This window comes from Trichoderma virens (assembly GCF_000170995.1).
Source record: "Trichoderma virens Gv29-8 chromosome Unknown TRIVIscaffold_3, whole genome shotgun sequence".
Classification (NCBI taxonomy): Eukaryota; Fungi; Ascomycota; class Sordariomycetes; order Hypocreales; family Hypocreaceae; genus Trichoderma; species Trichoderma virens.
The window spans coordinates 2,032,120-2,050,356 of NW_014013746.1; the positions used below are offsets into that span (position 1 = coordinate 2,032,120).

General features: G+C 46.2%; 6 protein-coding genes across 6 annotated transcripts; 3 read left to right on the plus strand and 3 right to left on the minus strand.

Annotated features, from left to right (window-relative positions):
• Window positions 1–1,554: 1,554 nt before the first annotated feature.
• TRIVIDRAFT_62375 (uncharacterized protein) lies at window positions 1,555–2,553 on the plus strand (the record flags this gene model as incomplete). Its single annotated transcript, XM_014104435.1, has 1 exon — window positions 1,555–2,553. The coding sequence occupies one exon, from the start codon at window positions 1,555–1,557 to the stop codon at window positions 2,551–2,553; it is 999 nt and encodes a 332-aa protein (XP_013959910.1).
• A 232-nt stretch (window positions 2,554–2,785) lies between these two features.
• On the minus strand, window positions 2,786–3,525 carry TRIVIDRAFT_215504 (uncharacterized protein; the record flags this gene model as incomplete). Its single annotated transcript, XM_014104436.1, has 1 exon — window positions 2,786–3,525. The coding sequence occupies one exon, from the start codon at window positions 3,500–3,502 to the stop codon at window positions 2,828–2,830; it is 675 nt and encodes a 224-aa protein (XP_013959911.1).
• A 108-nt stretch (window positions 3,526–3,633) lies between these two features.
• On the minus strand, window positions 3,634–4,542 carry TRIVIDRAFT_136609 (uncharacterized protein; the record flags this gene model as incomplete). The annotated part of the gene is made up of 1 exon (XM_014104437.1): window positions 3,634–4,542. A coding segment is annotated over one exon (909 nt), but the record flags the coding sequence as incomplete, so codon positions are not given.
• Window positions 4,543–5,131: 589 nt separating this feature from the next.
• TRIVIDRAFT_21489 (uncharacterized protein) lies at window positions 5,132–7,318 on the minus strand (the record flags this gene model as incomplete). The annotated part of the gene is made up of 3 exons (XM_014103806.1): window positions 5,132–5,624; window positions 5,949–6,914; window positions 7,029–7,318. Coding segments are annotated over 3 exons (1,749 nt in total), but the record flags the coding sequence as incomplete, so codon positions are not given.
• Window positions 7,319–9,193: 1,875 nt separating this feature from the next.
• Window positions 9,194–12,001, plus strand: TRIVIDRAFT_198656 (uncharacterized protein; the record flags this gene model as incomplete). The annotated part of the gene is made up of 7 exons (XM_014104438.1): window positions 9,194–9,201; window positions 9,299–9,434; window positions 9,518–9,556; window positions 9,660–9,663; window positions 9,792–9,847; window positions 10,054–11,826; window positions 11,900–12,001. 7 exons carry the CDS (start codon window positions 9,194–9,196, stop codon window positions 11,999–12,001), a joined length of 2,118 nt encoding a protein of 705 aa, XP_013959913.1.
• A 3,849-nt stretch (window positions 12,002–15,850) lies between these two features.
• TRIVIDRAFT_198657 (uncharacterized protein) lies at window positions 15,851–17,298 on the plus strand (the record flags this gene model as incomplete). The annotated part of the gene is made up of 2 exons (XM_014104439.1): window positions 15,851–15,946; window positions 16,012–17,298. 2 exons carry the CDS (start codon window positions 15,851–15,853, stop codon window positions 17,296–17,298), a joined length of 1,383 nt encoding a protein of 460 aa, XP_013959914.1.
• Between the last annotated feature and the right edge of the window lie 939 nt (window positions 17,299–18,237).

The window sequence follows — 18,237 nt, forward strand, 5'->3', positions numbered from 1 at the left end:
GTTAATGACTGGTGATCTCGAAGCACTGCCGTCTTCTTTGCAGGTATTGCCTTTAACTTTTTATCCACCATTTCATTTTTTTTGCGCTTTAGAGATGAAATCAGACTAAAAGTCGTCTGATGGATGGTTGGGGATGCGCTCTCGATAAATACCCCAATATTTCTGTTGTGGCGCAATATCGACATACTCGACGTCTGCTAACTCTGGCATCAGAGCGAGCCCCTGCTTTTTCGCCGCCCCGGTGGCATGCATGAAGCGCTGTGGGCTGATGCGCATAATCTCACGCTAAACACCGGTATCTTCCCCGAGTCCGGCCTAGAAGCTTGATACAGCAGTGCTCTGCCACCAGTCTTCATAATCTGCGCTGGAGAACCAGAAGGCCTGGAAGATGGTAGTGTTGCAGTTTGATGAGGACCTTCTAAGTTGATGGGATTCGACTACTATTTGGATATGACCGGGGCTATTTTCAAGATCAAGGATGTCTTTCAAAGCTGCGATCAAACCTTGTTTAAGAGGTGTGAGAGACTCCGGATGTTGTGCCAAATAAAGCTGGAATTGATGGGGTGTCGTCTGATCGAGCTTCCTTGACGGCAAGAAGAGGTAACTTGAAGGTAATTGTATATAATTCTCCCGGTGAATGCACAATTATTAGCTTAGAAAAGAATTGTTTAAACTATTGGGTGTGGGTATAACGAAATGATTGGATTGGTAGGCAGTCGTGAAAACCTTCCGTCGTATAGCACGAAATATTACAAGGAATAGCTATGATTGATATTCCAAACGAAAAACAGATGAACAGCATGAGCCATGTATTCATATAAATATGCGCCAAACATTGAGATATCAGCTCTTCCGTCGCCAATGCCGAAGTGATAGGGCGTTGATGGCAGGTCATTGACCCTAAGCGACTTAAACGAGCTAGACGATGATCGCACAGTCTACAATAGTTGGACGAACTGCCAATCAACGCAGCTATATCTTTCTTAATTGAGGTTTGGTAGTTGGAGATTTGCATTTTTTCACCTGATGTCATCTAATAGACCTAGATACTGACGTTGAGGCTTCCTTACAAGTGGATCCTGCTGTGTCACCTCCACTCGAAAGTAGGCTTCTATTGCCGTGGTATTCCGGCCTCCCTTGGTCCGATTTAGGATTCCAAATGCCTGAAGCTTGACAGTTATTATACTTGTGAAGCATGTTGATTTGATTGGCTGCAAGCGGATCCCGCTATATCATCTCCTTTCGAAGGCGGGATCTGCAACCGTAGTGTCCAACCTCCCTTGGTAAGATTGAACATTACAAATTCGTAATGCTGGCCAGTTATTATACCTGTTAAGTATAGTAGTTCGATTAGCTGATGAATTGTTGCGTTAGATTCATATAGTCCTACGAACAACAGCTCTCGAACAAATATTTAGGAGACAAAATCCCCCTCGAAGGAACGGCCTCAGATAAATACTATAGCCACCACCAAAGAGCTCCATAATCCCCAGACCACCTGCCTATATTCAATATCTAGCCTGAACCTGAAATATTCCCGACATTCACACAAATATGGTAGCCAAGAAACTAGTCACCGTTGTTGGCGCCACTGGCGCGCAGGGAGGCTCAGTTGTTGATTACCTGCTCAAGAACAAATCTCAAGAATATGCCATCCGTGCCCCAACTAGGTCGCCGCAGAGCGCAGCAGCAAAAGCACTTTCCGCTCGTGGCGTTGAAGTAGTTCGGGCGGAGTTGACCGACGTTGCGGCTCTCAAAGCAGCATTTGCTGGATCATATGCTATTTTCGCAGTTACAAACTTCTGGGGCCTCTTTTCAGAGACTCAGAAACAATCACCAGGGGAGAAGGACGTTAGCTTATTGGCAAATAAAGCCGCAGCTATTGAGACCCAGATAGGCATGAACATGGTGGATGCAGCAGTAGCTACCGATACACTACAGCATTACCTGTTGTCAACTCTCGCAGACGCATATACAATCAGTGGTGGCAGGAGCCAGCCTCCCCATTACGAATCCAAGGCCAAAGTCACTCGATATATCCATTCCAAGCCAGAGTTGCTGGCAAAGACTACTTTTGTGTGGTGTTCCTACTACGCTACAAATTTTGCCGGCCTTGCTCAGCCTATTCATGTCCCTGCTATTGGTCAATACATCCAGATACAAGTCACTCCATCCGACCAACCGATTGCCTGCATTGGAGACACCCGCGCTAATTTTGGCACCTTTGTGGAAGCAGCCCTTGCTCAGCCGGATAAGACTCGTGGTGGACAGACTGTGTTTGCATTTGTGGAGCGTACGACTCTGGGAGGCCTGCTACAGATATGGGCGGAAGCACACCATGTCAAGGCAACATACGTCCAGATATCTCGAGATACTTTTTTCTCTACGTGGACCATGGAGGCCCAGGAGTTTACGCTCGGAATGGAATTTTGGGATATGGTTCGGGAGAAGGAGTGGACTGGTAAAGACAACTTTATCACGTATTCTGATCTAGGCATAGACATTACGGCGTCGAAGAGTGTCAGGGATTCGTTTGAAGAGCTGGAGATCTAAGGGTAAGTGAAATAGGCGTATAAGACGTAGAGGCTGGGGGCAGACTATTAAAGAGGAAATAGGATTCATCTTCAGGGTCATTTTAAATACATATCTTAGATTTCTAGATTCTTGTCAAGATTGACTTATTTTTTTCAATATGTGAATCGAGTGAAAACCTAGTGGTTGTTACGTAAAACTGTAGTTGCAATACAGTTATTGCTACTTAATTTGTCTAGGATACTATTAATCTGAAAATACTCAAGGTAGAAAGATCGTATTTACTGGTGCCTAGCTAATCTTCTAAATCACTTACATCACATTCATCAATGTCATCCCCATCCATTATATCTGCCTCCAACATCACATCACCTTCATTGTCATCGCCGCGATCATCAGAGAATAGCCTCCAGCAATTATCTCGGTCTAGGGATGCACTATCCGATTTCTTTAGAAACCTAAAAGTGACCTTTCGATAGCAGACCGCAATAATACGCTCACCAGTAGTCTTATAACTTCCCTGTTCGGTAGCGTTTTTATCCTGCCGTATTAGCGTTGCATTGATTACTGAACGATATCCAATTAGAAAATAGGCATCTGCTCTGTTCTCAAAAGTTTCCTGCAGCCATTGACGAACAGTGGAATTCAAGCATAGATCCTTGAATATGGCCTGCGGTTGTCGTAGCATGTACAGTCGAGATTCTTGGGCTTGCATCCGCCATTGCGTTATGTCGTTCTCTGAATTGGCATCGGAAGAGAATCGGAACCACTTTGCCAATCGACGTCCGGGCCGGGAAGCATATATGGGAGTTGAATGAAAAATGTCATGGATATTATAATCCGAGGAAACAGAAAAATCCTTGCCTGGTTCGACAACTCGAGGAGCTAATGCGTCCAGATGCGGATACCGATAGTCTGGAATAAGACTAGCTAGCGTAAGATCCTGAATTCCATATAAGCTGTGGGTCATTTTAAAGGATTGAGTCGAGGGGAAGCGAGGAGCCTCTGGCAGAGACGGGGTTTGCCCTAAAGAGACCATCGTTACTTTGCACATCCATTAATAACCAGGAAGAATTTACCTCCAGACTCGGCTCCGGGGTGAGTGTCCAACCAATCACCTATAGGGATAAGTCCAAGTAGTTCCTTTGCGCAGGCGGCGGCTGTTATAGCTGCGTATGCTTGCCAGTCCTTTGCTTTATGGGAATCGGCATAGTCACATATCCCACGAATAACTAGACAAGGAAAATTGTCCATTAGCCCGGCCGCCTCCATCTCGAAGCAGAGAACACCATGTCGTTGCCCAAGTTGGTCTCGAGTCCGTGCATCTTTGATAACCTGATTCCCAGATGCAATAGTACCGTAAAATACCACAGGGTTGGTGTCGGGTCGGCCCGGCCGAATCATCAGACGTCGTGCATCGCAGTGATCACAGCTTGCAGAGCTGTTCTCGTGAGAGTAGTTGGGCTCGAATAAGCGATCCTGACCGGGCCGCTGTGAATAAAACCTGGATTTATTGAGTCCCGACAATATTGCCTGAATCTGGTTTCCGCGGGTGAGATGCAATGCTTGCATGGTTGAGACTGCGGTCAACAATATCTGAGGAGGCTTGTTTAGAGACCCTTGCGGGTCAAACCGTCCACCATCGGTAGTCTTCCCGAAGTCATACTGTATAACACCACCAACCCTCCCGCTTGGTTTTCCGACCACGACATCACCAAGTCGAATATCATTAGTAGCAGAAGGAATCCCACCGCCGATGCCGACCATCAGTCCAAACCTGATGGAGCGAAAGCTTGCCATCATTTGCACTGCAACAACAGCAGCAGATGTAGTTCCATAGACGCCGGTGGGGAGGCAGGCAATAACAATATTATGGAGACCTATTCGACCTAAGATATAGTTGTTGTAGTCGTGAGCATTTTGTATGTTTGGTTTTCCATATTCTTCATCGAGCATTTCTATTGCTGCAGCCATCTCGAGCGGCAGGGCGGTAATCCAGCCAATGGTGAATTGGTCTAGTTGAAGCATGACTTAAAAGAGTAGTAAACGCCTATACGCTCTCTTCTCGTGTGAGAAAGAGGAGAAGCAGAGAGAAAGAGGACCTAAGATGTTTTAGAAATTAAGAATATAGGTCAGGCCATTAGCGGGGTATGTGAAAATTATAAGGATATCAGAAGTAAGCGTTCCGCAAGTTGTATTCACCAGGTACCGAGGCAAATAAGTGTGTATGCGTATGTATATATGTGTATTTATGTATGCTATACCTATCATAAACCACAGGTACCTAGGTACTAGGTAGGCATTAGCCATATATGTACTTACATTATGCAATTAAAATACCAAGACGCAGCAATTAGATGAAGATGCAATATAAGCCTAGATACTGCTCAGAGCAAGCATTAGGTACCTAGCTACATACAGATGCCTAGATGCCCATATGTATATAAGCCGCCCATTGCCACGGATCCATCATTGTATTCCTGTTCGAGGAGACCAGTTCTCCGTCACGAGCAGCCGGGTTATCAAGATCTGGGCGTTGCAATTCCCGGTTTTTACGTACGGCTTGGTGCAGCGCTAACGCGACATTTCCCTGGTAAGTATCCCTTAGGCCCGTATAAAAATCTAGCGCGATCTGCATGCTGAAGTGATCCGACACCCTCCACAGCGTCCCCGTCACGTTTTGCCATCCTACAATCTGACATGCTCCCATCAGGTGAAGACCCTCGTCTGCGAGATCGACAAAGGCGTTTACTCCCGTACTGCAAGCAGAAAGGTATGCTAGCCACAAGGGCGATTTTTTCCCCCGAAGGGTAAGGAGGTCGGATATGGTAAGGCCGCCGTCAGTTAAAAGCAGGGAGCTTTGTGATATGTCTGCGTAGTCTAGTTTACTATGACCGGCAAAATGGAAGACGTGGGCCTGGGATAGGCTTTGAATGACGTCTTGCCGTAATGCTGGAGATAGCGAAATCGTGTTGTATACGGGCTCCAATGCCACTTTTATCTTGTCCACCTCAACTGTAGCAGCAGGAAGTTCCCTCAATCCAGGAGTTATAGGCATCGGAACTAACAATGCGATGTTATTGGGCTTGGTACTTCCCAGGTCATATTTAACATCCGCACGAGGGGCGCTTTGATCCCCGTTTTGGTAGAGGCGGACCATCGCTTTCATAGAAACACTGTATGATGACACAGCACGGTCTAAAACACCACAGTGCTTTTTGTGCAGACAGTATCCCGCAGCATGAAGAGGCAGACCTGTCAATACTCCGGTGGGTATCCAATGTATCCGCGGCCACGCTATCTCACCCACATTAGTGACTGGCTCGAAGCCAAGATGCGTCACGATGGGAGATACAATAACAGTCCAAAGATATTCAAGGACTTGATAACGCCCACGCGCATCAAATTGATTCCACATGCCAGTCCAGTTACGAACAACAGCATCCGAGGCATCTGGAAGTCGAAGGATAGAAATTTCCCCGTATCTGAGGATAAAGGCGTCATAGCGGAAGGAGGCGTTAACTATAACAATTGCATCGGTACTTGGCTTGATAATGTCGTATATTTGCTTGATATTCGGGGGCAGTAGGAACCTTTCAAATCCTGGTTTCTTCCGGATACTCGCGATCACGGCATCTAGTTCCCGGTCCACGTTTTGAAGCTCTTCCGCTAAGGAATAGCGCGAATCCGGGATCCTAGGCACATCGTTTAATCGATTTAAAAGGCTCTCGAATTGCAATGCTTGATAGGGATATACAGCCTTCAAATCAGAGAGATCTTGTCGAGACTCGTATTGATGGTCAGCCAGGATGCCTCTACCTTGTTCCAATAGAGCCACCGCATCGGCCACTGGCTCGTGGCACTCTATTGTTAAGGCTGCTGCATCCGACGCTAAGCCTGAATACCTTCTAAGAATACGTTGTTGGTCTGATCCTTTCATGAAACGTGGACTAGCCTTGGTAAGAAACCCAAGTCCCAATCTTGCAATTTTGAGCGCAGGGATGTATTTCTTATGCTTTTTGAGAATTTGAAGCACTTCAACGGCAAGATTGGCCCGGTAGATAGGAGGGAAATATGTTGTGCCAAGAGCTTCATTCCACATCTCGATGGCTTTGTCGATGTCTCCTGCATTGTTCCGCCGGGCCAGGTTCTCTCCAAGGTTTCTCACTGCTCGAAGGTGGTCTATAGCGTTTCGCTTTGAGCTCTTGACTGACAGCTCACCCTCCGTTATTGCCTGGTTAATATCGCTTAGACGTCGAGTATACTCATAGCGCTGACCCAAAAGGCTGCACAAGTTTGACCTATAAGAGGCTAAGTCTAGGCCCGGCGATGTGCAATTCTTGATTGCCATCTCAACATTTGCAATGGCCTTTTCAAGATAGCTTCGTTCAATGGTGCGACTGGCTTCGTACCTCCAGGCCAACCAGATAGCCAGGCTGTTAAGATGCTGATGCCGCAACGGATGCGAGGGTGCTTTGTCTAGAGCCTCATTTGACAATTCTATCGCCGTATTCAGGAATGCAATGTTTGAAGTATGTTCATATTTACGCGCCCAAAGCATGCTGAGGGTGTTCAGACGACCGGCCTCGGTAACCCTATCTTTTGGGGGACTCAATGACTTAGCAAGCTGTATCCCGTCGTTTAGATCAACAATCATCCCATTTCGCTCGAATTGGAAGCACAATAACAAAGAGAGAACACTCTTTGCATCGTTTATAAGCTCGTTATCGTCGATCCTAGAATTTATGATCTCCCGGAGTCGCCGAATACTCTCTCGAAGATCGTCAGCATCACCCAAACTCCTGTAACGACAGCTTAGGAAACATGCCACATCAAATGAAATTGCCTGGTTATTTGGGCACAGTTCCGAAGCTTGGAATGTGAGATCTTTGGAGCGATTGAAGTCTTCTAGCGCCCCTGCATTCTCGTATCGACAACGCAAGAGCACCCCTAAAGAGCTCTGGCAAGTTGGGATCTCGAGTTCCGCCACCCAGTCCTCTAATGAATCCGAGTACGCCATTTCAAATGCCATAGATATTGTTTCCTGATCATTGGTGGTGAGATAATATTTGCGACATGATCCGATGAACAGAGCTCCAGTGATGAGATGCGTTGCTGGATATTTCTTTCGGAGTTCCTGATTCGCAAGGATGAACAGTCGAAGCGATGAAATGTTGTGCATGTATCGGTCATCAGCGACGAAAAGCCTTCCTACCGATATTACAATGTTGTTGAGATGATTCTTCCTCTTGTGTTGCTCATTGACAGGGCCGTTTTGGAATACGTCATCTAGAATTTCCTGAGCCTTCTTTACGTCCACTTCCTCTCTGTGCGAAGGGAAGTTCACCCATTTAGCGAGCAGACGACTTCCGAGATCGGCGCATATGTCGTAGCGCTGCATCAAGTGAGCTGGTTTAAGACCCAGAGCTTTATCTGCGTACTCAATGGATTCATCGAGATCGGTCACTTGTTGTGATTTGAGGTATTCTTGCCAAGCTTGACTTGATCTTTTAATATGCGAACTGAGAGACATTTTGCTTTCTGATGGGCACTAAGAAATGAAGTCTTCTCTATAGGTGGTATCTTATAAAGCTGAGTCAAATAATAAGGATGAATAACAAATGAGAGGAAACAATTGATATATATTGCTCTAGTGTTTAACTATAAAATTAGCTTACTGAACAGTCTATCTCCTCATGATAATATAATTTCTGGCAATAACTCCTTTTTAAAATTAATCTCGCCTAGTTCATTTCTCTTGAGTCTGCTGAGTTAGACCACGAGAAATATACCTAGCGCTTTGTTCTATTACACATTGCCTTTCTGCATATGTGCAAGGTAGTCATCAGATGACACAGCGGCAAAGAAACCGCTATCGGGGGCAACCTTATTATCGTAGCCATCTAGAGCAGTCATATTTCATATTTCCCCCCGCTTAGAGTGCGCGAGTGTGCGCGATTGAGTGAGGGAGGAGGATGCAGACTTCGGTGAGACAAAGGCCAGTTGGGACTCAGAAATCGGTGCACTCGCATATGGAGGGGAGGGGCACAACCACTCTGATATTGCGTGCGTATACTAGGTTGGCTGCAATTGGCCCAAGCAGCGACAACGTTTTACAGCAAAACGCGCAATAGGACAGCCAAGATATTACAAAGTTCCATACATATGACGTGCTATCATTTAATTTACCACGTGTTACGTTACAATTCGCAACTTTTGCAGACTTGTAACGTCTGATCTCGCACTTGCTTGACGAAGTAGAGGAGTCCTCTTCCACAGCACTCTTGCCGGGAGATGGGGTGCTTCTTTGACACTCGAGAATCGGCGAGCGACATCGAAAACTTCTATAAAAATCCAGTTTACAACCAGGAGAAGGATTTATGGCAAGATACACCCACCAGCGGCTGGGTATCTTTTAGCCAGTTCTTTTCGCAGTAATGGAAGGATATTAACATTGCGCGGCCTCTTAAGGATGATAACAGTGATAATATTTTTTGCCAGCGCTGCTAATTCTCTTTTAACGGGTATTGGAACGTCGAGGAAGGAATCGTAATTGTAAAGGAGTTTAACTAGCCAATTTCGAAATTACTTCAGAATAACAACTTTACCGTTAAATCCTTTATGCACGCCTTCCTAGGCCCGTCAGATTACCACCGCAAGCATGCTCCCGTGAGTGGTAACATAATTCAGCCCGGGTCATTCAGGAGCAGGTCTATCTACAAGTAACAAAAAAGCCCAGTGAAAGAATTGAACTAGACCCGGGCAGGAATCTCTTATTCCAGAAGGCTCCGGGAATAGGAGATGACGGAAGGGCGGTGGAAGCACCTGACGAGGCTGGTTATCAGTGTTGTCAAACGTGGGGTTTCATTATCATTGAAACCGAGAAACACGGCAAGGTCGTAGTATGGCTCAAGTATCGTCAGTAGTCCTGTCCGTCAGGAAATATCAGACGGTGAAAATGGGCAATGAGATATCTTTTTTTCAGGTTGGAAGTTCAGATGTTGCTATGGTGTTTGAGAAACAGGTTAGGTATGAGGTTACGGCTGGAGAAATGCAATGTCAGTACATGCACTAAGGTTGGTGCTTTTGTGGAGAGTTAGACATATCTACATGTACACAGCAATTAGTCGAGTGAGTTTTTGGTGAGGAGGCCCTGGTTCTCAACAACTTACCCACCTCCTAAGTACCTACCTGCGGATGAAGCTGAACTAGGCACCTAGCTACGTAGTCGATATTAAATGTTGGGTACAAATGCATAGGTATGCATGTCTATGTACTCGTGATGTACATGCGTATTTTGGCTGCCCTGATACATGTACGTAGGTACTCTAGGTAGTAGTAGCATACCTCCTATACCTAGGTACCTAAGATAAGTACATGGAGTAATCTTTGCTTCTATGGTGGGTGGGTACCTATATGTATGCAGCCAACCTCCGCGGAGCCTCGTTGGGCAGGAATGGGGATCAGGTAACATCACTTTATTTAAGCCCCTTAGCAGGCCATATATATATATAAACTCAGGTTTGGCCCCCTCTTTATGAAGTCCGTTCTTTCATCATCGCTTATCTGCTAGACTCTGTATCAAGGCACGTTCTAGCCGTCCTCTCTGGCATGTCGATTACAAAATGTCAAAAGGTGTGGGTGGTGTTAGTCGGTATCAATGAATGGGAGGACAAGAAGATAAGGAGGCTACATGGATGCATTAACGACATTAATGACGTTGAGAAAAAGCTTAGGAGTCTCGGCAATGGACTACATTTAAACCTGGATATAGTCAAGCTCACAGACCCTTACGAGCGGAATTCACCATTGGTTCCGACTTATGCTAATGTCCAGGCTGCCTTTAAGCGCGTGAGAAAGGAAGCCAGGGGTAAAGATGTGTTTTATTTCCATTTCTCTGGTCATGGTGGCCGGCAAAAGTGCCTTCTGGACGTCCATCATCCTTCTCAGGACAGCAACTCGACCAAGAAATTTGAGACGCTGGTCCTCCAGGGTAAGCGACCGCTTAAAGACTGGGAACTTGGAAACTGGCTATCAGAACTAGCCGACGACGACCTTGCCGTGTTTGCCGTCTTGGATTGCTGTTATTCGGGAGGTGGCGACCGGGTGGATGAAAATGTCCGTGAATTGGATTTTGACATGGAGCCCGACGAAGAAATAATACCGATACCTCTAGGAGTTATCGAGAAGATAAATGCAGAAAGTATTGAAGACGATAGAGATGGGACCGCAGTAGACACCTGGTGGTCGAAGAAGGCACGAAAATACACGCTTCTGGCTGCATGCCAGCCAGTTGAAAAGGCCAAAGAGAATGGCACAGATGTGCTTAAAGATTACCGGGGGGTGTTTACAAAGGCGCTTATGGAATCTCTGGACAAACTAATCGGGATGACTGAGGGGCTGCCAACAAGTCAAGACCTGCATCTGCATGTGGCTGCCCATATTGGACAAGGGCAACACCCCATGATATATGGGGAAACGAATCGACTCTTCTTAGGATACGAGCAAAAGGAAAGTGCTCGCTATACGTCTATTGTCGATCTCCATGAAAAAGAGGCATATATTGGCCTGGGACATTTACATGGAGTTTGCAGAGGCGAGAAGTACCGTGTGCATTGCCTAGGGGCGACGACATTGGGCGTGAATGACACCGTGCTCATCGAGATTGACAGAGTCTACGGCACGACGGCCCGTGGTAAAATCCCAAAGAATGGTCTCGGTATCGTACAAAAAGGATGTGCTGTTACCCTAGCAGAAGCCATTGCTGCTTCTGCGCTGCGCGTCGAAGTCTATGATGATGCGCTATGGGAGAAGCTGTCGGCGGCAGAAGGATGCGGCGTCACATTTGAGAGGCGAGGTTCAAGAAGCTGCATGTATGAGCTCGGAAGGTCCGAGCCGGAAGACGAGACGCCAGCGGCCTTGGCTGTGACTGAAAAGGAAAAGGGACGGCGTGTTTACGTGTTTCCTCATGATGAGCCAGATATTCTCAGTATGATGAATTTCTTCAGAAAACTCAACAGGTACACTCGTATCGATCACTTACAGAATAGGGAGCAGCACTTGAGGAGGGACTTCACCTTCACAGAGGAAAACAACAAGACTGTGGTAAACCACGGGGAAATTATCACTCTTGTCATCACCAATATGCTACCGATACCCATACACACTCCGCCTTATAATGCCTTGTATTACGCCATCTTCAATCTCAGGCCGGATTTGGACATCAAGCTTATTTCACCAGGTCCGAATGAGGGAACGGTTTCGCTTTCGGTCCCTCCTAGTGATGCCGACGAGGTGAGGATAAGAATGCATAATCTTAGCGAGGGAGTAAAAGAGATACAGGATACCTTTATGGCAATCATAACAGACCAACCTGTTGAGCTTGGGAGCCTGGCGGATGGACGATCGCATGCGGACGATCATGCGGACGATCATACTGCCTCATCTTCAACAGATACTGACTCATTGATTAATGATCTATATCTTCTTTCGGAGTCTCAGCAATCCAGATCTCGCGATGGTGATCCCCTCCCGCGACATTTTCCAACAAAATGGCGGACTGCAAAAATTGTTATTAAAACAATAAAAGAGTAAGAAAGCTCTAAACAAGAAGTTTATTCTGGGCTTTCGGTACACAGAATTGAGTTTATTATATTTATTATAAAAGCCAACTTAGCAGAATAAAATACTATTGCGCATCGGAACTTCGCTGGATGGTATAAGTTCCATGTATTAGCTTAGTAGTTCATGAAGCAATACCACAGATAGGTGCATTCTTGGAGAAATCCATTGGAAATTTAGGCGAAAACATGATTTTAAAGTCATAGCCTCCAAAGTGCTAAGAATTTATGCTTAGAATAGAGGCTTGGGGATATAATTTAGAATAAGAAATAGACTGACGGGCTTTTATTCACGTTAAATTAAGATAGCAATACAACGTTGTAGAGTGTGGTGAATTTGTTTGTGGAACAAACTGTACGGTCAATGGAAATGTAGAGCCTTGGTGGCCAGGCCTTCAAGCATATATGGTTAGTGCGTGGTCTGGACTTTGCGTAAGACTAACCGCTATTTATACTCAACTGATATACAAAGGATGAAAGTTTAAGAATTATCTTGAGGCATTTGAGACAAGTCATTTAAATTTGGCGATGTTCTCCAACATCCTCATGAATCATAGGAGGACTATTACTGGCAGAGACAGTTTTCTCACGTATTCTGATCCAGGCATAGATATTACGCTGTTAAAGAGTGTCAAGGATTCATTTGCAGAGCTGGAGCCCTAGGGTTAATAGAATGGGCGTATAGGGAAAAGAGGCTGGAAGGTAGACTATCAAAGAAGAGAGAGGATTCATCGGCAGTGCTATTTTTAATACGCCATCCCAGGCTCACTAAATCTCCCTCACGTCTGAGAGGGGAATTCAGCCCAGTGAGAAAGGAAACAGCCTCCAAGATCAAGATAGGAGCTGCAATGTACTACTGCCGAACAAGCGGTGCAAGACTTTGTGATTCTTCTATATGCTTGGCGAACAATCGAGGTCGACCACATTGTTGGGATGTGGGGGCATATTTCACAAGATTGGTTTGTTTTCCCAGTATATGAATCGTTAGATAATGTGCTAGTTAACAAGCGATAAATAAACATAGCATTCTAATTTTATAAAGCTTACCAATAAAATGACGAATCATAAATGGGGGCAATCATTTCTATTAAGCAGCGAGAGATAGTTCCGCTTTGTACTATCAGGAGCTACTTTCTGCATAAGTGTAAGTTGGCTACAGGTATCCAACGATAGGACACTAAAGAGATTATTAGCCTGACAATTCTACTACTGCGGCGTCTAGAGTAGTTATATTTCAAGTTTTGTTCATGGTACGAGAAAGATAATGCCGGTTTCGACCATTTGGGTATCTAAATTTGGTGTACTCGCATTAAGTGAGGAGGGGTGTAGCCATTCTGAGACTACAGGTGTACATACGTGTATATTGAGATAATTATCAGTAGCCTAAGTTGTGATAATAGTTTATAAATACGTAATATTATTTTCTCTTGCATGTATACGAGATTGTTCATAATGAACTAAGTGCTGACCTTTGCTGTAACAGGTGAACTGATATTGTTGCATATAACCGAGTTGATTACTGACCCAAGTGGCGACTGCAAGTTGCTGTAAACATGCATCGGAATTGCCAACAGATTACCGCCTTCTTTGCTTGATGCCCAATATAAATCACTCAGGGAGACGCGCTGCTACGCAAGCTCTTAGTCTTCTATTGGGTGTTCAACTGGGCTAACCTCGCTAATTATTAGACCGTAATCAACCGGGCAAACACTGCAGACGATCTAAAGTGGCTGTCCTATTAGCAAGTCGTATTTGTCCGGGAGATGGGCCACTCCCTTGTTACTCGAGAATCGCCGATTGCATTCAAAGCCTCTACAACAACCCACTTTACAACCAAGGGAAGAACTTTTGCCAGGATGAGCCCACCGGCGTCTAGACACCCTTTAACCAGTTCTTTTCGCGCCACTGAAAAGAAGCTGATGGTGCCAAGCCCCCCTTGGAGCCCGACAGACCCCGATGGTGATCGTTAGCGTCGCCGACAGTCGTATCAATGGTAACTGGGACGTTGACAGAGGCTACGTGGCAAGCAAGGGGCTTCACTGGCCCATTTCAAAGTTACTATAGGATGACAGACTCAATGGAACATCCTTTATGCATGATTTCCTTTATCCGACGGACTACCACGGGTAGTGTACTCCCATGAGCGGGACTGTAATCCAGACTCGAGTCATTCAGGAGGAGGTCTACCTGCAGGTCACGCGAAAGCCGGCCAAGTTGGCCTATCCCCGGACCGGGGTCTCATGGTCGTCAATTCCGCGACGACGAAAGGAGCTAGAACAAGCAGAGGATTCAGCCCTCTGGATGCTCTTGATGAGGCCAGTCCGGTTATTGGGGGTGTCAAATACGAGGTCTGACTATCATTGAAATAGAAATAGCGGCAAGGGGACAGTGCTCCTTGTTGCCATGACTCAAATATCATCAAAATCCTGCCTGTCAAGGTAGGTTAAAGGAGCAACTGGGCGATGAGATTTCCACTTTCTAGTTTGGAGGGTCGGTTCTTGTCATGGTGTTTGGAAAAAAAGATTAGTGATTATGTTACAGTCGGAAGGAAATGCAATGTCAGGACTAAGGGGGGTGGTATTGTATAGAACTTTATGTGGCTATATGGCTGGTGTTCTTGACTCAGTATACTTGATGGCATGATCTTAAGCACGCCAATGGCGTGAACACAGCAACCGGACTGTGTTAGATACAAACCTACACGTAATTGACGCACATTATGGCTGCCTGTAGAAGTAGTATAAGCGTACTCCGTACACTTGCCTATTGTCTTTAAATAGGCACGGCATGAGATATGTCCGCATATGCCCGATTGGAGCCGGGTTAACGGGAAGTTGGAGCCTCGGCAGGTCTTGAGATATATCTGACTAGCATTTGTCCTAAATCTTATGAATAAAGGTTTAACAGTTTTCAGCTCGCTCACGAGACTCTTTCAAACCAGTCAAGGGCTGTCCAACATCCTCATGAATCATGGGAGGACTATTACTTTACTATGATTACTAAACAGAGAGCTACAGTGAAACCTTGGACTTGATGAAGAGATTTCACCGGAAGACATATATTCGCTTCTATTTCGTCATACATTAGGTAGTTGCCTTTAGAAATATAACACGTTACCATGCCATTGAAGGTTTTCATCTACTCCGTCCAGCTGTTCTCGTTGCTACATGTACTTTCAAGATTCCAATGTTGCCTGACTAGGATATCCGAGGTGTCTCGGATAGGGCTATTCGCCTCTAGCTCTGGCCCTGCTAATTTCATCATAGATAGAACACGGGAGTAATATTCTAGCTGAAAGAGGTAACTGCACTAAGTTTCTTCGCTTGGTTTACTCATTCTACGATAGGTGCGAAATATGCCACCGTGGGAAGAGGTGAGCGGTAGATGCGTATACGAGCCCCAGAAGGGAATAGTCTCCGCCAGCTGACCCGTATTTGTCAGAAGCGGACATGACCTTATTCTGCCAGAATCCTTTCGGCACTTCCAAGGTTGTATTTTGTAAGCAATCACGTCCTTGATAGCGACCTGAGCCAGCGATATCGTCTGATTGGATTTGGAATTGGAATAGAGCATTCGTGTTTGCATCACAGAGAGAACTACTTAAGGCCATGGTTTGCGGAAATTAGCGGCCAAGACGACGCAGCTGGCGCAAGTTAAATCGTTGAACTCCTGATTGTCACTCGAGCCTCGGCATCACCATGTCTTCAACGAAAGCAGAGAAGCCACGGCGCAGCACGCGTAGACCGGGGCCAAAAGCGCAAAATGACTCACCGGAGAACGACGAAAGCCTGGAGGTTTGTTCTATGGAGGTTGAGGATCAGACTCGGGTAAACACAACTGACACGCTGGACCAACACAGAAACGGCGGCAGCGGAACCGCAAAGCCCAGCGCTTGTTTCGGCTGCGGCGTCAAGCTGCCCATGCAAACTATGAGAAGAACCTGATCCATATGGAGGGTGCCCTTGAGCAGATGGCTTCCACGTTTCTCGATTTCACCAACGGAATCCTTCAGTCGCCACTCATCAGTCGCGATCCGGCCCTCATTTCAAAGCTCCGGACGGCAACCGATAGCATTCTGTTTCTGTGCCAGGGTACTAACAATGAGCTGGAAGACAACTCTGATAACAGCCAAACCACCATTAAAGCTGCTGATCCTAGCTCCAGCACTGATGAGGCTGCTTTCCAGCAAGACTTCAACGGAAACGGGCAGCTTCCCCAGACAACAGTCCTCGACAACATGTTTCTTGATTTCAATACCTTCAATCAACCACCGCCTATACAGCAACCCAGTAGTAATGCATCAACAGTTCGAAACAACCAGTTGGCCGGATTGCGTTCGCCGCAGATTAGGAACATATTCGGCAACGGCTTCATGAACATGCCGCCCATTGACTTTGCCGATTGTGCCCAAACCGATACCATGCTGAAGATGTATCCGGCCGATGATTCCCTCAGCATGATTGTGACTAGAGCTTCATTACAACATGCTTATGATGCCATACTGAGCGATACGATGGCTACTACCCCGACGGTAGATAGAATATTCGGATTCCCTTTGAAATTCCGCTCACGGGAAGAAATTCTCATGGTATTACGTTGGTACCTGAGACCCCAATCACCAGAGGTTGTTCGATTAGCCACGGCCGAGTTTGACGACTACTTGGTGGCCCAGTACTATCATGGGATCGTCACGTCGCAGTATAGAGCCGTCGAGGGAGTGTTTCGTGGAGACATTGTAGCTCCTCCAGAGAAGGGTTCTCCTCCACCCCCCCAGAGTCGAATTCTGAATGCCTATCAGATCGAGCAGTGGCTGTTAGCTTGCGGCCTGAAATACATCGATGTTGATACAATTGAGCTCACAGACCTTAAGCCAACTGGCCTGATGCTGAGCACTAAACCGCCCGACGACCCGGATGTCCTCCTGGCAACCCTTCGGACTTTACAACAACAGGAATCTATTTTGGACGGCCAGATGGCAAATGGATATAATGACGCCTCTGAATCATTTTCCAAAAATATCCGCCTGTCTCGAACGCGATTAATACATGTCCTGACGGGAATATCTTTTTGTATAGACAAGGGACCGGCGTATTGCGAGCAGGCTCTTTTGGAGGCAGTGGTTACAGCAATGATATCCGACAGCTAGGTACGGATTGATCAATCAATCAAGCCACCCCTCCATGATTTCGAACAAAATCAAACAGTATTGCGTCTTTGTATGGAATTATTTATCAAGAATTCATGTTGCGTCTCAGCGGCTCATATATAGTTGCTGGGGCTCTTCAGCTTCCTTGAAATTGTGCGCCACCTGCGCCTTCTACTACCCTTCTGGTTATACGCAGCACGAGGCAAACTGAACCCCCTGCTCTCTAGCTGCAAGTTACGGGTTGTTTGTGCCCATGTTACAGCAAAAAGGTCGTTGAATTATCGAACAGTTCGCTTTTTGACCCACGGGTCGGCATCTGTTTTCGGTTATAGGTGGGCGACTGTTCAGGGGAGCGGCTCTTATTACCTAAGACTCGGAGCTGGTTTGTTAACGTGAGGTGAACAAACTCCCAGCTATGCCTTATCGGATTATTATTTTACAGCTCTTAGACTCGGAGAGCATTACCGACAATGTTTTGTATTCAAGTCCCGCCACTGAGTCATGATTGGTCGTCGATGCTTTGGAGTCGGAGCACTTAGCTAAGACGTCCGACACAGCATCTCACCACCACAGCCTTTGGATATTGCACTCGGAGGAATATCCATCAGCAACCTGGTTCAATGCTTCCAAATCGACTACATATTTACAAATAAATGCTTTCAAAGCATAAGCTCTTCTTTTTTAATGGAGATGCCTTATAAAGGTGTTAGCTCACCTGGCCCGTGGCCCGCCGATTTATTGTCGGAATGTTTTAGGTGAACGCAGCGAAGGAAAGAAAGGAGAAGGAAAGAAGCAGCAAGAAATTTACCCGCAAGATCGTGTTTCCAGATGGCAATCGATGAAGAGCCGAAAGTTGACCAGCCGGCCGAGCAGTCAACTCCAGGATCGGGCGAGAGCACAACCACGATCGATGCCGAACCAACAATCCAGACAGAGGCC